Source organism: Phacochoerus africanus, chromosome 6 (genome assembly GCF_016906955.1).
Source record: "Phacochoerus africanus isolate WHEZ1 chromosome 6, ROS_Pafr_v1, whole genome shotgun sequence".
NCBI classification, from domain to species: domain Eukaryota; kingdom Metazoa; phylum Chordata; class Mammalia; order Artiodactyla; family Suidae; genus Phacochoerus; species Phacochoerus africanus.
Genome location: NC_062549.1, coordinates 38,492,155 through 38,509,190, shown reverse-complemented (window position 1 = coordinate 38,509,190; position 17,036 = coordinate 38,492,155). Strand labels below are relative to the sequence as shown.

General features: G+C 42.0%; 1 protein-coding gene across 1 annotated transcript in view; it reads left to right on the top strand.

Annotated features, from left to right (window-relative positions):
• Positions 1-17,036, top strand: part of POP1 (POP1 homolog, ribonuclease P/MRP subunit) — a 48,779-nt gene that overhangs the window by 6,873 nt on the left and 24,870 nt on the right. Inside the window, exons 3-5 of the mRNA XM_047783547.1 lie at positions 1,645-1,812; positions 3,157-3,332; positions 6,590-6,838. Of these exons, the coding sequence (XP_047639503.1) occupies positions 1,645-1,812; positions 3,157-3,332; positions 6,590-6,838 (593 nt within the window). The remainder of the gene's footprint in view (positions 1-1,644; positions 1,813-3,156; positions 3,333-6,589; positions 6,839-17,036) is intronic.

The window sequence follows — 17,036 nt, the reverse complement described above, 5'->3', positions numbered from 1 at the left end:
TCTAATCAGAGCTACAGCTGCCAGCCTACACCACAGCCACAGCAATGCCAGATTCGAGCTGGTCTTCGACCCACACCACAGCTCATGGCAATGCTGGATCCTCAACCCACTGAGCGAGACCAGAGATTGAACCCGAAACCTCATGGTTCCCAGTTGGATTTGTTTCCGATGCACCACGACGGGAACTCCTGGGGTTTGAATTCTAATTGGGGAATGGCCTCATGCAGGTCACTTAAACACTTCTTTTTTTCTTTTCTTTTTACTGCCCGTACCTGTGGCATATGGAAATTCCCAGGCTAGGGGCTGAATAAGAGCTGCAATTGCAGGTCTACACCACAGCCACAGCAACACTGGATTCGAACTTCATCTGCAACCTACTCTGCATCTTGTGGCAGGGCGGGATCCTTAACCCACTGAGTGAGGCCAGGGATCAAACCCACATCCTCACGGAGACAGTGTCGCATTCTTAACCCGCTGAACCACTACAGGAACTCCCCCTTAAATACTTGTGAACCTCCTTTTCCCTTTGTAGAAAAAAGGAAATAGAATCTACTAGGATGAGTTGTTTTTACAATTTAAAATCATAATCTGTGTGAGATATATGTATACATACATATGTGCATAGATGCATTCCTATTTTCTGTAGGGTCAGGGTTTAGCATTTACTAATTCAGTGTTTGCTGTGACTTTCTAGAATGTAACTGCTGGGAATAAAGAGACGGCTTTATGTGTTTTTGAGCGATATATACAGAGAGAGATATAGATAAATAAAAATATATAAAAATTAAAAAAATATACTTTTATTTTGAACTGATATGTTTTATCTGTACCTTAATGGTTATTATTCAATTATACTTATGTATTTCCTAAAAGAAATACAGTGCATTTCTCATATCTGCATGTAACTTGTGTGCTGATTTTGGAACCTTATATGGTGATATGAAGGTGATGATTGTTCATTAGGCAGCAGTAGAAAGTAGAAAAGAAATTCAGATCCAACACTGATGCCCAAGATGCCAGGTAAGAAGCTTACGCGTATTGTCTCATTTAAACCTCATTAAGGATAGAAGTGCAACAAGTTTCATGATTATAGGGGCTTAATAATGATCACTACCATGGAATAAGCAGGAATGCTGTACAATTCTCTACCGATCTTTCTCTCTGTTCACAGAAAGGGATTTGCTATTGTCTTAAAAGTCAGATTGATTTGACTGCCCTGTCATCTGTAGAGAGAATCTGTTTTTATTCCTTCCTTTAATTTAGCACAGTGGCTCTCAACTTGAGTGTGCCAGAGAATTATGGTGAAAGACGAATATACAAAATCATGTGTATTTAAGGGAGCTTAGGTGTAAAATCCACGTTGCATTACTTATATGGAGAGGATTTCCCTCGTCTGTTATATCCAGGGTTTTTTCATGTGTCACACTGACATGATTAGTGTGCTGCCAGCTGTGTGACCTTGGGTGGGGGTAACTCTCGGTCAACTCACCTTCCTACCTGAGATCTCTCCTACTGAATATTAAATAATAAATGCTAAGTAGCCACCTTACAGGGTGGCTATAGGATTAAAAACCTGGTCAGTGTTGCCACCCACTGCTTATTTTCTCTGATAAAGTGACGTATTTCTTTTTGAAAATATCCTAGATCCTCACTCTGGAACCTCACGACAGTGGCACGCCAGAACCTCCCACCATGCCCTGGCTGAGTCTGATGCGAAGGAGCAGTCTTCCTCCAAAGTAACCTTTAGGAAAAAGGGAGGATGGAAAGCAGGTCCCGAGGGCACTTCTCAGGACATTCCCAAGTACATCACTGGTAGGTATTTGTGCAGAAGCCGAGTTTGTCCTCCTAGCTGTTTCCCATGCAGCAGCTTTCTGATGCCTTGCACCAGGTCCTGGCCCTACCTCTCCATCCTCTGTCCACGTCCCCTGCTTCTCACCTCCAGCCTGGACTTGGGCCAGAGCCACCTGGGCCTGACTGTCCTCCCTCCTTCAGTTTCCTTGCTTTCTCTTACTGTCTTCTTACAGGTCCTGATTTGTGAACTGTTCCTTTGGGTCTTAAAATCTTCTTTGCCACCCTTTCCCCCCGTTTTAATTTATTTTTATTTATTTATTTAAACAAATTTTTTAATAATGATTTTTATTTTTTTCCATCCCCCCCCTTTTAAAAAACATATAAAATGCTATCCACATGCCTCAGCACAGCATCTCCAAAGATAAAACCAAATTTAACACATTCTGAGGGCAACCAAGACCTTAAAGTAGCTGTCTCCAGGCCCTTTCTAGACTCATTTCTTGTTTTTGTTTTTGTTTTTTTGTCTTTTCTAGGGCTGCCCCAGGGGGATATGGAGATTCCCAGGTTATGGGGTCTAATTGGAGCTGTAGCTGCTGGCCTACTCCAGAGCAACAGCAATGCCAGATCTGAGTCCCACAGCTCATGGCAACACTGGATCCTTAACCTGCTGAGCAAGACCAGGGATCGAGCCCGAAATCTCATGGTTCCTAGTTGGATTCGTTAAGCACTGAGCCACGAGGGGAACTCCTAGCCTCTTTTCTTGGACGCCACCACATCATCCTCACCCCCACCACCGTGTAACCCTGTGTTCCTTGTGCACAGCTTAGGCGTGCCTTCTGGTCTGTCTTTATGCCTTCTTGGAGGAACTCCCTTAAATTTTTCCAGCATTTGTTTATTCTGCAGAAAAAGTCTATTTTTCAATAAAGAAAAATAAAAATAGTTATAGTCATGTAGTTGCAAAAAATATTAAGAAAGCAAATCCTTGAGTTCAAAACCATTTAAAATTAAGGGGTTTTTTTTTGTTTGTTTTTTTGTTTTTTTTTTTCGCTTCTGGGATTATTACACTTAAGAATGGTTGTGATTATATTGCATGTAACCCTTTATTAAAAAAAAACCTTTTTAAACTTAATTTTTCTGAGTAGAAAAGTAAAACAATACTTACAGAAAACTTGAAAAATATACAAGTTAAAGAATAGTTTCACAATCAAACAGAAATAAGTACAATTGCTGTTCATCTATTGGGGGGTTAGGGTATGGAGTGAATAGTAAGCTCACGTACTTCAAATCTGTTTTCCTTCTGAAACCTGCTGGGAAAATGGTTGGTTTAAGACTAGTTTTTAATGATAATGCTATTTCCTTCGGCAGCTTCTACTTTTGCTCAAGCCCGAGCTGCTGAAATCAGTGCCATGTTGAAAGCAGTGACGCAGAAGTCTTCCAATTCACTGGTCTTCCAGACTCTGCCACGGCACATGAGACGAAGAGCCATGAGTCACAATGTCAAACGCCTGCCTCGACGCCTACAGGAGATTGCCCAGAAAGAGGTAGGAGTTTCCCTTAATATAAATGTTTAGGTTAGTCGTTTCTAAAAGAAATTGAAACGTGGTGACCTAATAGAATTTTTAAAAACAAAAACTTAAAGACAGCATGTTCATTTTAAAATATAGCATTTGGAATCTCTCTCAATGATGCTAGTAGTTGATATCCCCCTGCTGTATTTAAAATAAAATTCTTTTTATTTTTTTTGTCATCGTAGGGCATATGGAAGTTCCTGGGCTAGGGGTCGAATCGGAGCTGTAGCCACCGGCCTACACCAGAGCCACAGCAACGCCAGGTCCAAGCCATAACTGCAACCTACACCACAGCTCACGGCAATGCCGGATCTTTAATCCACTGAGCAAGGCCGGGGCTTGAACCTGTGTCCCTGTGGATGCTAATCAGATTCGTTTCTGCTGAGCCATGATGGGAACTCCTAAAATAAAATTCTGACCTTCTTACCAGATAAGTAATTTTAGCTCCTCACTTTGGGGGTGTGGCCATTTTGAAGTCGGAAGGTAAAAAATGGCAGCATCAATGCCTAGTATTTGCCTTTTCTTCAAAGTTGAAAACTGAAACTTGGATTTCATTTTTGTTCAAGTCCATTTGTTTTGGGCTTTACTAAAATTCTTGGCTGGGACATTTTTTGATTGTCTAAGCCTGCTATGTCTTTACTAATTGATTCAAAATTTCTTTCTTTTTTTTTTTATCTTTTTGTCTTTTTGCCATTTCTTGGGCCACTCCCACTGCATATGGAGGTTCCCAGGCTAGGGGTCGAATCAGACCTGCAGCCACCAGCCTTTGCCAGAGCCACAGCAACTCGGGATCCGAGCCATGTCGGCAACCTACACCACAGCTCACAGCAACGCCAGATCCTTAACCTACTGAGCAAGGCCAGGGATCGAACCCATAACCTCATGGTTCCTAGTGGGATTCGTTAACCACTGAGCCACAACGGGAACTCGTCAAAATTTCTTTATTGAACACCTTCTATGTACGGGTGGTGAGGTTAGAGACCATCAAAGTAAAATCCTTATCCTTAACTGCCGAGACCAGCTCGGCAGGTTAGGGCTGAAGAACTGGTGCTGTGAAACTTAAGGAGAAAAGTTAACATAAAACAAGAGACATTTATCTTAATTAAAGGTGGGAACTGGGAAACTCAAGTCTCAGTGACCAAGAGTGCCACCTCAAGAAACCACACTGCTTTTATTGTGCTCTTTAGGGTTACGGCAAGTGAGGTGGGGGTTGTAGGTGCAGGATGTAGGGTTTTTTTTTTTTTTTAATTATTTTAAAAGTCACATAGGAGTTCCCGTCCTGGCGCAATGGTTAACGAATCCGACTAGGAACCATGAGGTTGCGGGTTCAGTCCCTGGCCTTGCTCAGTGGGTTAACAATCCGGCGTTGCCGTGAACTGTGGTGTAGGTTGCAGATGCTTGGATCCCGAGTTGCTGTGGCTCTGGCGTGGGCCAGTGGCTATGGCTCCGATTCGACCCCTAGCCTGGGAAACTCCATATGCCGCGGGAGCGGCTCAAGAAATGGCAAAAAGACAAAAAATAAATAAATAAAATAAAATAAAATAAATGTCACGTAGCCTGTAGCTGATTAAGCTTTTACTCTGACCTTTAGGCATTTAACGGTCATTAGCATTAAGGATGCTCGGTGTCAGCTATCTATGCATAGCATTCTAGAGAATCACCATTGTGCTTCTGCAGACTTTGCCTATCCGCAGCAACCAGCTTGCCTAGGTTTGCACCTCGGTTCTCCTTGCTAATCCCTATCCTGCTAACAACCCCTCATGAATCTGTTGAGGCCATGAGGCTCATCTTCCTCTTATTCTTTAGAGGACATATCATGCTGTGCAAACTGGGTGCCTAGATCAATGCATTATGTCCTCATTCAGCTGACCATATAAATAACTTATGCCTTTAGATCTTTGTTCTTAAGCTTAAGTCATTTGCCAACACTGCAGCTGTTTTCCAAGCAGGGATATGGGGTAAAGTAAAGCAGGACAAGATGGAGTTTTCAGCATAGAAAATAGAAGCAAAGAGGCTAAGAAAATATTGTAGAAACATGTCTCGCAACACTTAAGGGGCTCACAAACTAATGGAGGAAAGTTTTTCCCACAAAAGTTTATTAGCTTAGCCATGCAAGAAATTAAGAGTGAAAATGAAACAGGAATTTTGGACTTTTTAGATTTAATATGAGGTCTGTTTGCTAGTGATAGTGTGTGTGTGTGATAGTGTGTGTGTGTGTGTGTGTGTGTGTGTGTGTGTGTGTGTGTGTTTAGGGCCGCACCTGCAGCATATGGAGGTTTCTAGGCTAGGGGTCTAATTGGAGCTGCAGCTGCCGGCCTACACCAGAGCTACAGCAACTCAGTATCTTAGCTTCATCTGTGACCTACACTACAGCTCACAGCAATGCCGGATCCTTAACCCACTGAGTGAGGCTCGTGATCGAACCCGAGTTCTCGTGGATACGAATCAGGCTTGATACCACTGAGCCATGATGGGAACTCCCCTAGTGATAGCATTTAGCATTTGTCCACCAGTACCTAAGTGATATAAAATGTGTAGGTTTCCCCACTTTTATATTTTTTGTCCTAAGTGTTGGGTTTAGTTACAGTCTTAGAGGTTAAAAAAGAAAACCAACAAAAAGCTAGCACATGATTTATTCTTTCTTGGTCTGTAATACTAACAGCAACAGATGAGTTACTGTGTTGAACATTTTATAAAGATTCTAGGGAGTTCCCATCGTGGCGCAGAGGAAACGAATCTGACTAGGAATCATGAGGTTGCGGGTTCGATCCCTGGCCTCGCTCAGTGGGTTGAGGATCCGGCGTTGCCATGAGCTGTGGTGTAGGTCGCAGATGCGGCTCAGATCCTGCGTTGCTGTGGCTCTGGTGTAGGCTGGCGGCTACAGCTCCGATTGGACCCCTAGCCTGGGAACTTCCATATGCCGTGGGTGCGGCCCTAAAAAGACAAAAGACAAAAAAAAAATTCAAATCTTCCTAGTCCCCAAAGCTTGCCCAGTTAGTATGTGATAGAACTGTGCTTCCTTCCTACGCTTGCCTTTCTCTAAAATATTCACTTTTTCCGTGCCTCCCCTATTTTCATTGGATAAATCACCAAGTTAAAAGATTAAGCAAACTAATGGCGTCTGTAAAGTACTCCACCTCACCTACAATTAGCTGTTTGAATCCTTCAACATTTAACTTTGTTTCAAAGTGGTTACAAACTAAGATCTGCCCCACTTCTTGAAACTATAGGCGGAGAAAGCAGTTCACCAGAAAAAAGAACACTCAAAAACTAAGTGCCATAAAGCTCGACGATGTCACATGAATCGGATGCTAGAGTTCAACCGAAGACAAAAGAAGAACATATGGTTAGAAACTCACATCTGGCATGCGAAGCGGTTTCACATGGTCAAGAGGTGGGGCTACTGCCTGGGAGAGAGGCCGACAGCCAAGAGCCACAGAGCCTGCTATCGAGCCATGACAAGCCGCTGCCTCCTTCAGGTATGTTTTTCCGGTTGCTTTCCTCTTTATTTTTTATTTTTTTATTTTTTTTGTCTTTTGTTGTTGTTGTTGTTGTTGTTGTTGCTATTTCTTGGGCCGCTCCCTCGGCATATGGAGGTTCCCAGGCTAGGGTTTGAATTGGAGCTGTAGCCGCCGGCCTACGCCAGAGCCACAGCAACGCGGGATCCGAGCCGCATCTGCAACCTACACCACAGCTCACGGCAACGCCGGATCCTTAACCCACTGAGCGAGGGCAGGGACTGAACCCGCAACCTCATGGTTCCTAGTCGGATTCGTTAACCACTGCGCCACGACAGGAACTCCTTTTTTTTTTTTCCTCTTTATTTTTGTTTAGATCCTTTCTGATTTAGACTTTTAGAATAGTTCATGGTGTGCCAAAATGCTATCTGGGATTATTCCTACAAAAAATAATTACTGGGAGCTCCTGGTGGCTTAGCGGGTTAAGGATCTGGCATTGTCACTGCAGCAGTCCAGGTGGCTGCTCTGGCGTAGGTTCGATCCCTAGCCCCAGGAACTTCCACAGGTCGTGGGCATGGCCAAAAAAAAGTTAATGAGGAAGAGGCGTTTTGCTAGATGCTGGAGATGAAGCAGCCTAAAAGTTATTAGGGGAGACTGTGATTAATAAATTAGCCAGATATACAGTTTGTAAGGGAAAACTCTGTAATACTATATGCACATTCATAACAGGGACAGGAGAGCTTCCCCATGGAAGTGATGTTTGAGGTGAGCTCTAAGGGATCGGAAAATGGCAGAGCAGGGATAGGCAGAAGGCAGCCAGATAGGAGAGAAGGATTGAGATAAATTCTGTGTGACAGACATGAAGAGAGTGAGAGCAGAGCTAACATTAGAGTGAGATTAGTTCTGGAGAAATAAGTAGGAACCAGATCATGCGAGGTCTTGTTGGTCATTTCGGGATTCCATTCAGCACTGATACATTTAGCAGTCATTCTAAATATCCACAGATATTTGAGAACCATCTGTGTGCCCTGAGCAGCATTCAGAACGCTGTTCTAGATGTTCTAGGTTCATTGGGGTGTCGGGCAGATTTCTGTGTGAATGATAGCATCAATCAGTGTGAGTCTGTCCGAACCTGAGCTGTAGTTTGCATTTTAGTTGTAATTGGTGTGTGCACTGAAATTGCTTAAAGGAGCTATGGTAGAGGGTTGATTCAGGGGTCAGTGAGCCTGACTTGAATTTTTTTTTTTTGGTCTTTTTAGGGCCGCACCTGCGGCATATGGAGGCTTCCAGGCTAGGGGTTGAATCAGAGCTGTAGCTGCTGGCCTATAGCACAGCCACAGCAACACCAAATCTGAGCTGCATCTGTGACCTACACCATAGCTCATGGCAACACTGCATCCTTAACCCACTTAGCAAGGCCAGGGATTGAACCTGCATCCTCATGGATGCTAGTTAGATTCGTTTCTGCTGAGCCACGACGGGAACTCTTTTGGGAACTCTTATTTATTTATTTCTGACTTGAATGTTTTAGTTTTAAACTCTTTGAGAGGACAGTTGGTTTTGAAGCTGCATAGTAGTATTTACCTGGCTGTCCTGTCTCCAGCTCCTGCCACCCCCCCAACCCCAGCCCTAGCCGACTGCTAATTCATTGCTTTCTCTCTCTCCCATTACATGTTTAGAAATTTTGTTCTTTGCAGAGGGCCTATCTTCCAATGGCCAGATGGCCTTGGCCAGTGTTTGAAAGCCACTGGTGTTGTATCCGATACTTCTTGAGAGAAAGCAGAATAATCCATACAAGAACCTTAAACAAATTGTGGTAAAGTAGACATAGCATCCCATTTGCCGTTTTAACCATTCTAAAGTATGGGATTCTGTGGCATTAAGTATATTCACATCGTTGTGTAACTGTCGTTATCATCCATCTCTAGAACTTTTTCCTCTCCCCAAACTGTATCTGCATCCGTTGAACACGAGCTCCCCATCCTTCTCTGCACCTGGTCCCTGTCAACCACCATTCCACTTTTCATCTTTATGGATTTGATTATTCCAGGTACTTCATGTAATCAGAATCATACCATACGTATCCTTTTGAGATGGGCTTATTTCACTTAGCATGATGTCGTCAAGAGTCATCCATGTCGTAGCACATGTCACAATTTCCCTCATTTTTAAGGCCGAATAGTGCTTCATTGTATGTATATACCACATTGTGGTTATTCACTCATCTGTCAGTGGACACACGGGCAGCTTCTCCCTTTTGGCTGCTGAGAGCTGTGGCTGTACAAATATCTCTTCAATTCCTTTCTTTCAGTTCTTTTGGGTATCTACCCAGGAGTGAAATTGCTGGATCATGTGGTAGCTCTGTGTTTAAGTTTTTGAGGAACCATCATGCTGTTTCCATAGAGGCTGTGCTAGTTTACATTCCCATCAGCAGTGCAAAGGGCTTCAGTTTCTCCATGTCCTTGTTTTCTGTTTTTTTTGTTTTTTGTTTTAAAGTATACATTATGATTTATTGCATTTTCAGGAAGTTCAGCCACCACCAAACTAATGGATGTTCACAAAAATTAATACATAGGCTGCATGTAGTGAGTGTGTGTTTCACCCAAAATGTGGTGGAGAGGTATTTTCTGTGTTAATGGATACGGCATACACATATGATGCAGACGCTGAGTTCCTGGATACTGTATTCGGTTATGCATTTTAAAGATTTCTGAAGCCATCAACTTAAGATTGACACATTTCTCTATATTTCAGCTGTCTACTGATATGAACACAATAAGAAAGAGGTGAAGAAAAATTCCCTTGAGACAATGATGGGGAGAGTCACATTTTATTTACAAATCTCCCCCCCCCCCCGTCCCCCAACACAGCAGATAACTGACCAATCCAGGATGGCAGTTGCTGGTTGGGTTCCAGGTGGAATGTTGGGGTTTGTTGTGTCTGGTGGATCCATGGTAACTGGCAGAGCCCTGTGCTGGATCAGTGCCATGGAGGGGCTGCCGTCCTCTGTGGAGCTTGGCTTTGAGCTGATCCTTGGGCAGCTGAGTGAGGTACTGGTGTTGCTGCTGCCCAATGGCTTTGGTTCATGGTTCGCTTTCCAGAGCCTCCAGTGGGAGACAGTGGTGTGTGGGTCTGACATCAGCCCCTTCTTGGTAGGTCTCTTCTTTACATTTCGACTGCTTCAGTCTGTTCAAAGTCGACTTTACCTGAGACGGGAAAAGCAGCTCGCAAAAGCACTGGCTGCACAGATTGAGGAGAAATGCCAACTCGTTGACAAGATTTGTGCTGCTCAAAAGGAGAATGCAGAGATGGAGACATCTTTAGAGAAGGCCAGGCTAGAGACAGGGTCATTAAATATACCCAGCCTCACAGACACCTACAGAGAGATGATGAGGATCCACTTGATTTTGATGGAGGAACTCAGTTCTCTGGCTCAAGAAGTGGAGAAAGAGAGAGTCAAGCAGTCTAAACAGGAAGAGGAGATGGTGGAAATGTTCAAAGAACTCAAGTTCCTGGAAGAGGTCATGAGAACCATCACACTACATGAGGCATTTCCAAACCATCCAGGAGGCCAGGCCTGATGGTCCTTTCCCCAGGAGTGGGCCTGGGTATTAAACCCGTGCCTTTCCCTCCCCACCGCTCAAGCCTTCCAAGCTGCCAGGTCGCATCCATCCCCTCTGATGGATCCCCATCTAAACTACACTGAGGCCAGTGGATGTAGGGTGGCTCCTCCAACTTTACCTGCTGAGCAAGGCAGTGAGCTCCTTCCCAATCATCTTCTCCCATCTAAATATATTTCATTTCTAAAAACAGACCAAGAAATGTGGGATTTTTTCTATATTCACAGTATGCCTGTGTTCACTTGCATTTGTGATGAAAGAAATATTGTACTGAAGAGACTAATCTTATTCAGTTTGAAGCTTCCTTAAGCCACATTTCTCAAAACAGTTTCGGTAACTAGTGTACATCAATATTATAAGTGAAATACATATGAATTTATTACATTTGTAGTTGTACAATGATCGTCACAATCCAATTTTATAGGATTTCCATCCCACAACCACAGCGCATCCCCGTACCTCCAAAACTGTCTCCTTTGGAGACCATAAGTTTTTCAAAGTCTGTGAGTCAGCATCTGTTCTGCAAAGAAGTTCATTCTGTCCTTTTTTCAGATTCCACATGTCAGTGAAAGCATTTGATGTTGGTGTCTCATTGTATGGCTGACTTCACTTAGCATGATGATTTCTAGGTCCATCCATGTTGCTAAAAATGCTGGTATTTTGTTCCTTTTAATGGCTGAGTAATATTCCATCGTGTATATGTACCACATCTTCTTGATCCATGCCTCTGTCGATGGACATTTAGGTTGTTTCCATGTCTTGGCTATTGAAAATAGTGCTGCAACGAACATTGGAGTACATGTGTCTTTGCAAGTCATGGTTTTCTCTGGATAGATGCCCAGGAGTGGGATTGCTGGATCAAATGGTAGTTCTATTTTTAGTTTTCTGAGGAATCTCCATACTGTTTTCCACAGTGGTTGCACCCAATTTACAATTCCATCAACAGTGTAGAGGGTTCCCTTTTCTCCACACCCTCTCCAGCACTTCTTTTTAGACTTTTGGATGATGGCCATTCTGGCTGGTATAAGGTGGTACCTCAGAGTGGTTTTGATTTGCATTTCTCTAATAATGAGTGATGTTGAACATCTTTTCATGGTTTTTTTGGCCATCTGTATGTCTTCTTTGGAGAACTGTTCAAATCTTCTGCCCGTTTTTTGATGGGGTTGTTTGTTTTTTTGGTATGGAGCTGCAGAAAGTGTTTATAAATTTTGAAGATGAATCCCTTGTCAGTTGATTCACTTGCAAAGATTTTCTCCCATTCTGTGGGTTGTCTTTTCGTTTTGTTAGTGTTTCCTTTGCTGTGCAGAAACTTTTGAGTTTAATTAGGTCCCATTTGTTTGTTTTTGTTTTCACTGTCATTACTCTAAGAAGTGGATCTGAGAAGATGTTGCTATTGTTTATGTCAGAGAGTGTTTGGCCTGTGTTTTCCTCTAAGAGTTTTATAGTGTCTGGTCTTATAGCTAGGTCTTTAATCCATTTTGAGTTTTTATTTTTGTGTATGGTGTTAGGGAGTGTTCTAATTTCATTCTTTTCCATGTGGCTGTCCAGTTTTCCCAGCACCACTTATTGAACAGGGTGTCTTTTCTTCATTGTATATTCTTGGTTCCTTTGTCATAGATGAGTTGGCTGTAGGTGCATGGGTTTAATTCTGGGCTTTCTATCCTATTCCACTGATCTGTATTTGTGCCAGTACCATGCAGTTTTGATGACTATTTGCTTTGTAGTATAGTCTGAAGTCCGGGATCCTGATTCCTCCAGCTCCATTTTTCTTTTTTCGGATGTCTTTTGTGCTTCCAAACAAACTTGGAAATGTTTTGTTCAAGTTCTGTGGAATATATCCTTAGTAATTTGATTGGGATTACATTGAATCTGTATATTGCCTTAGGTAGTATAGTCATTTTGATAATATTGACTCTTCCAATCCAAGAGCATGGTATGCCTTTACATCTACTTGTGTCATCTTTGTTTTCTTTTATCAGTGTCTTATAGTTTTCAGAGTACAGGTCTTTTGAGTTTTTTTTTTTTGTCTTTTTTTTGCCTTTTCTAGGGCCGCTTCCAGCAGCATATGGAGGTTCCCAGGCTAGGGGTCTAATCAGAGCTGCAGCTGCCAGCCTATGCCACAGTCATAGCAATGAGGGATCCAAGCTGCGTCCGCGTCTGCAACCTACACCACAGCTCACGGCAACACTGGATCCTTAACCTACTGAGCGAGGCCAGGGATCAAACCCACAACCTCATCGTTCCTAGTCAGATTCGTTAACCACTGCACCACATCAGGAACTCTTCTTTTGACTCTTTAGGTAGGTTACTCCCAGGTATCTTAGTCTTTTGAATGTGATAGTAAACAGGATTGCTTCCCTAATTTCTCTTTCTGATCTTTCATTGTTAGTATATAGAAATGCTGTTGATTTCTGTGTATTAATTCTGTATCCTGCAACTTTGCCAAATTCATGGATGAGCTCTAACAGTTTTCTGGTAGAGTCCTTAGGATTCTCTAGGTACAGTGTCATGTCATCTGCAAATAGTGATAGTTTTACTTCTTCCTTTCCAATTGGGATTCCTTTTATCTCTTTACTTCTTTAATTGCTGTGTCTAGGACTTCCAAAACTATGTTGAAGAGTAGTGGTGAGAGAGGACATCCTTGTCTTGTTCCTGATCTCAGCAGGAATTCTTTCAGCGTTTCACCATTGAGAATGATGTTAGCTGTGGGTTTGTCATATATGGTCTTTATTATATTGAGGTAGATTCCCTCTATGCCCACTTTCTGAAGGGTTTTCATCAGAAATGGGTGTTGGATTTTGTCGAAGGCTTTTTCTGTGTCTATTGAGAGGATCATATGGTTTTTATTCTTCAGTTTGTTAATGTGGTGTATCACACTGATTGATTTGTGGGTATTGAAGAACCCTTGCATCCCTGGGATAAATCCCACTTGATCATGATGTACAGTCCTTTTAATGTATTGTTGGATGTGGTTTGCTAGTATTTTGTTGAGGATTTTTGCATCTATGTTCATCAGTGAAGTTGGCCTATAGTTTTCTTTTTTGGTGGTATCTTTGTCTGGTTTTGGTATCAGGGTGATGGTGGCCTCATAGAATGAGTTTGGGAGTATCCCTTCCTCTGCAGTTTTTTGATACAGTTTCAGAAGGAGAGGTGTTAGCTCTTCTCTAAATGTTTGATAGAATTCAATGTGAAGCCATCTGGTCCTGGACCTTTGTTGGAAGTTTTTCAATCACAGTTTCAATTTCAGTTCTTGTGATTGGTCCATTCATCTTTTCTATTTCATCTTGGAAGATTGTCCTTTACTAAGAATTTGTTCGTTTTTTTCTAGGTTTCTGTTTTATTGGCGTATTTCTGTGGTGTCTGTTGATACTTCTCCTTTTTCATTTCTAATTTTATTGTTTTGAATCCTCTCTCTTTTTTTCTTGATAAGTCTGGCTAAGGGTTTATCAACTTTGTTGATCTTTTCAAAGAGCCAGTTTTTAGTTTCATTGATCTTTTCTATGGTTTTCTTCATTTCTATTTCAGTGATTTCTTCTCTGACCTTTATGATTTCTTTCCTTCTGCTAACTTTAGGTCTTGTCCTTCTCTCTTGAGATGCTTTAGATGTAAAGTTATCTTGTTTATTTGCGCTTTTTCTTGTTTCCTGAGGTGGGCTTGTATTACTATAAACTTTCCTCTTAGAACAGCTTTTGGTGCCTCCCATAGGCTTTGGAGTGTTGTATCTTTATTGTCATTTGCTGCTAGGTATTTTTTAATTTCCTCTTTGATCTCCCATTGTTGTTTAGTAGCATGTTTAGTCTCCACAAGTCTAAAGTTTTTTTTCTTGTTGATTTCCAGTCGTATAGCATTGTGGTTGGAAAAGATGCTTGATATGATTTCATTTTTCTTAAAGTTACTGAGGTTGGATTTGTAGCCCAGGATGTGATCGATCTTAGAGACTGATCCATGTGCACTTGAGAAGAATGTGTATTCTGTTGATTTTGGATGGAATGTTCTATAAATACCTATTAGGTCCATCTGGTTTAATGTGTCATTCAAGGCCTGCTTCCTTATTGATTTTCTGTCTGGATGATCTGCCCATTGCTGTAAGTGGGGTGTTAAAGTCCCCCACTATGATTGTGTTATTGTCAATTTGTCCTTTGAAGGTTGTTAGCAGTTGCCTTATATATTGTGGTGAACCTATTTTGGGTGCGTAGATATTTAAAATTGTTATATCTTCTTCTTGGGTGGACCCTTTGATCACTATGTAGTGACCTTCTTTGTCCCTTAAAATATTTTTCATTTTAAAGTCTATTTTGTCTGATATGAGTATTGCTACTCCAGCCTTCTTTTAATCCCTGTTTGCGTGAAATATTTTCTTCCCTCCTCTCACTTTCAATTTGTATGTGTCCCTAGAAGTGCAGTGGGTCTCTTGAAGACATCATATATATGGGTCTTGTTTTTGTATCCATTCAGCCAGTCTATGTCTTTTGGTTGGGGAGTTTAGTCCATTAACATTTAAGGTAATTATTGATATGTATGTTCTTATTGCCATTTTATTAACTATTTTGGATTTATTTTTTGTTGCTCTTTTTTCTTCCCTTCTCTTGTTCTCCTTCTGGTTTGATGGCTATCTTTAGTGTTGTATTTGAGTTGTTTTTTCTTATTTGTTTGTGTAACAATTGTAGATTTTTGGTTTGCAGTTATTCTGAAGTTTTGATATGAGTCTATATATATATGAGATTGTTTTAAGTTGTTGGTCTCTTAATTGCAAGTTCATCTCCAGTGTCCTACATTTGTACCCACCTCTTCTCATGGTTTCTGATTTTGATGGCATAATTGTGCATGGATGATTTCGTATCTTGATTGTATATATACCTTTGCTGGTAAGCCTTGTCATTTGTGGTATTTTTGTTTCCTGTTGCTCTTTTCTGTCTAGAGAAGTTCCTTTGTTGTAAGGCTAGTTTAGTGTTGCTGAATTCTCTTAGCTTTTGCTTATCTGTGAAATTTTTTTTTTGTCTTTTTGCTATTTCTGGGGCAACACCCGTGGCATATGGAGTTTCCCAGGCTAGGGGTCGAATCGGAGCTGTAGCCACCGGCTTACGCCAGAGCCACAGCAGTGCGGGATCTGAGCCGCGTCTGCAACCTACACCACAGCTCACGGCAACGCCGGATCGTCAACCCACTGAGCAAGGGCAGGGACTGAACCCGCAACCTCATGGTTCCTAGTTGGATTCGTTAACCACTGCGCCACGACGGGAACTCCTTATCTGTGAAATTTTTTATTTCTCCTTCAAATCTGAGTGATAGCCTTGCTGGGTAAAGTAATCTTGGTTGGAGGTTTTTTCCCTTTCATCATGTTAATTATATCATGACTTCTGGCCTGCAGAGTTTCTGCTGAAAAATCTACCGATAACCTTATTGGGGTTCCCTGGTACGTTATTTGTTTCGTTTCCCTAGCTGCTTTCAAGATTTCCTCTTTGTCTTTAATTTTGGTCAGTTTGATTAATATGTATTGGTGCATTTCTCCTTGGGTTTATTTTGTATGGTACTCATTGTGCTGCCTGGATTTGAGTGAGTGGTTCCTTTCCCATGTTAGGGAAGTTTTCGGCTATTATCTCTTGGAATATTTTTTCTGTCCCCTTCTCTCTCTCTTCTCCTTCTGACACCCCTATAATATGGATGTTGGTGCATTTAATGTTGTTCCAGAGTTCTCTGAGACTCTCTTCATTTGTTTTCAATCCTTTTTCTCTTTTCTGTTCTGCATCCGTAATTTCTACTAATCTGTCCTCCACCTCACTTATTTGTTCTTCTGCCTTCTGTATTCTGCTGTTAGCTGCTTCTAGTGAATTTTTTATTTCAGTTATTGTATTTTGCATCTCTTCTTGTTTAAGTTTTATATCTTGTATCTCTTTGCTCAGTGTTTCCTGTAGGTTATCCATCTTTGCCTCCAGTTTATTTCCAATGTATTGCATCATCTTCAGCATCAACAGTCTAAAGTCTTTTTCTTGGAAGCTGAGAATCCCTCATCTTAGCTGATTTTCTGGGGTTTTTTTCTTTCTCCCTCATCTGAGTTATAGTTCTCTGTCTTTTCATTGTAATGGGTTTTTGGTTTGGTGGTCTTTTTACAGATAATAGAGTTGTAGCCTCTCTCACTTCTGGTGTCGGCCCCCCTTGTGGCTTAGGTTGATATAGGGGCTTGCTCTAGGCTTCCTGATGGAAGGTGTAGCTGATTCTTATATTGCTCTGGTGGGTGGGGCTTTGTCTCTGGATGGGATTAGAGGCTGTGTGCCTGGGGGGTCTTTAGGCAGGCTTTTTACTGAAGGGTGGGGCTGTGGTCCCACTTGGATTGTTGTTTGCTCTGGGGCTTCTCAGCAATTGACTGATGGGTGGGGCCAGATTTTCCCAAAATGGCCACCTCCAGAGAAATAGCAGACTGTTGAATATTCCCAAGAGCTTTGCTTTCAATGGCCTTCCCTCACAACAAGCCACATTCACCCCTGTTTTCCCAGGATGTCCTCCAAGGACTGCAGTCAGGTTTGACCCACATTCCTGTGGAGACTTTGTTTTGCCCTGGGACCCAGTGCACGTGAAAGTCTGTGTGTGCCTTTTAAGAATAG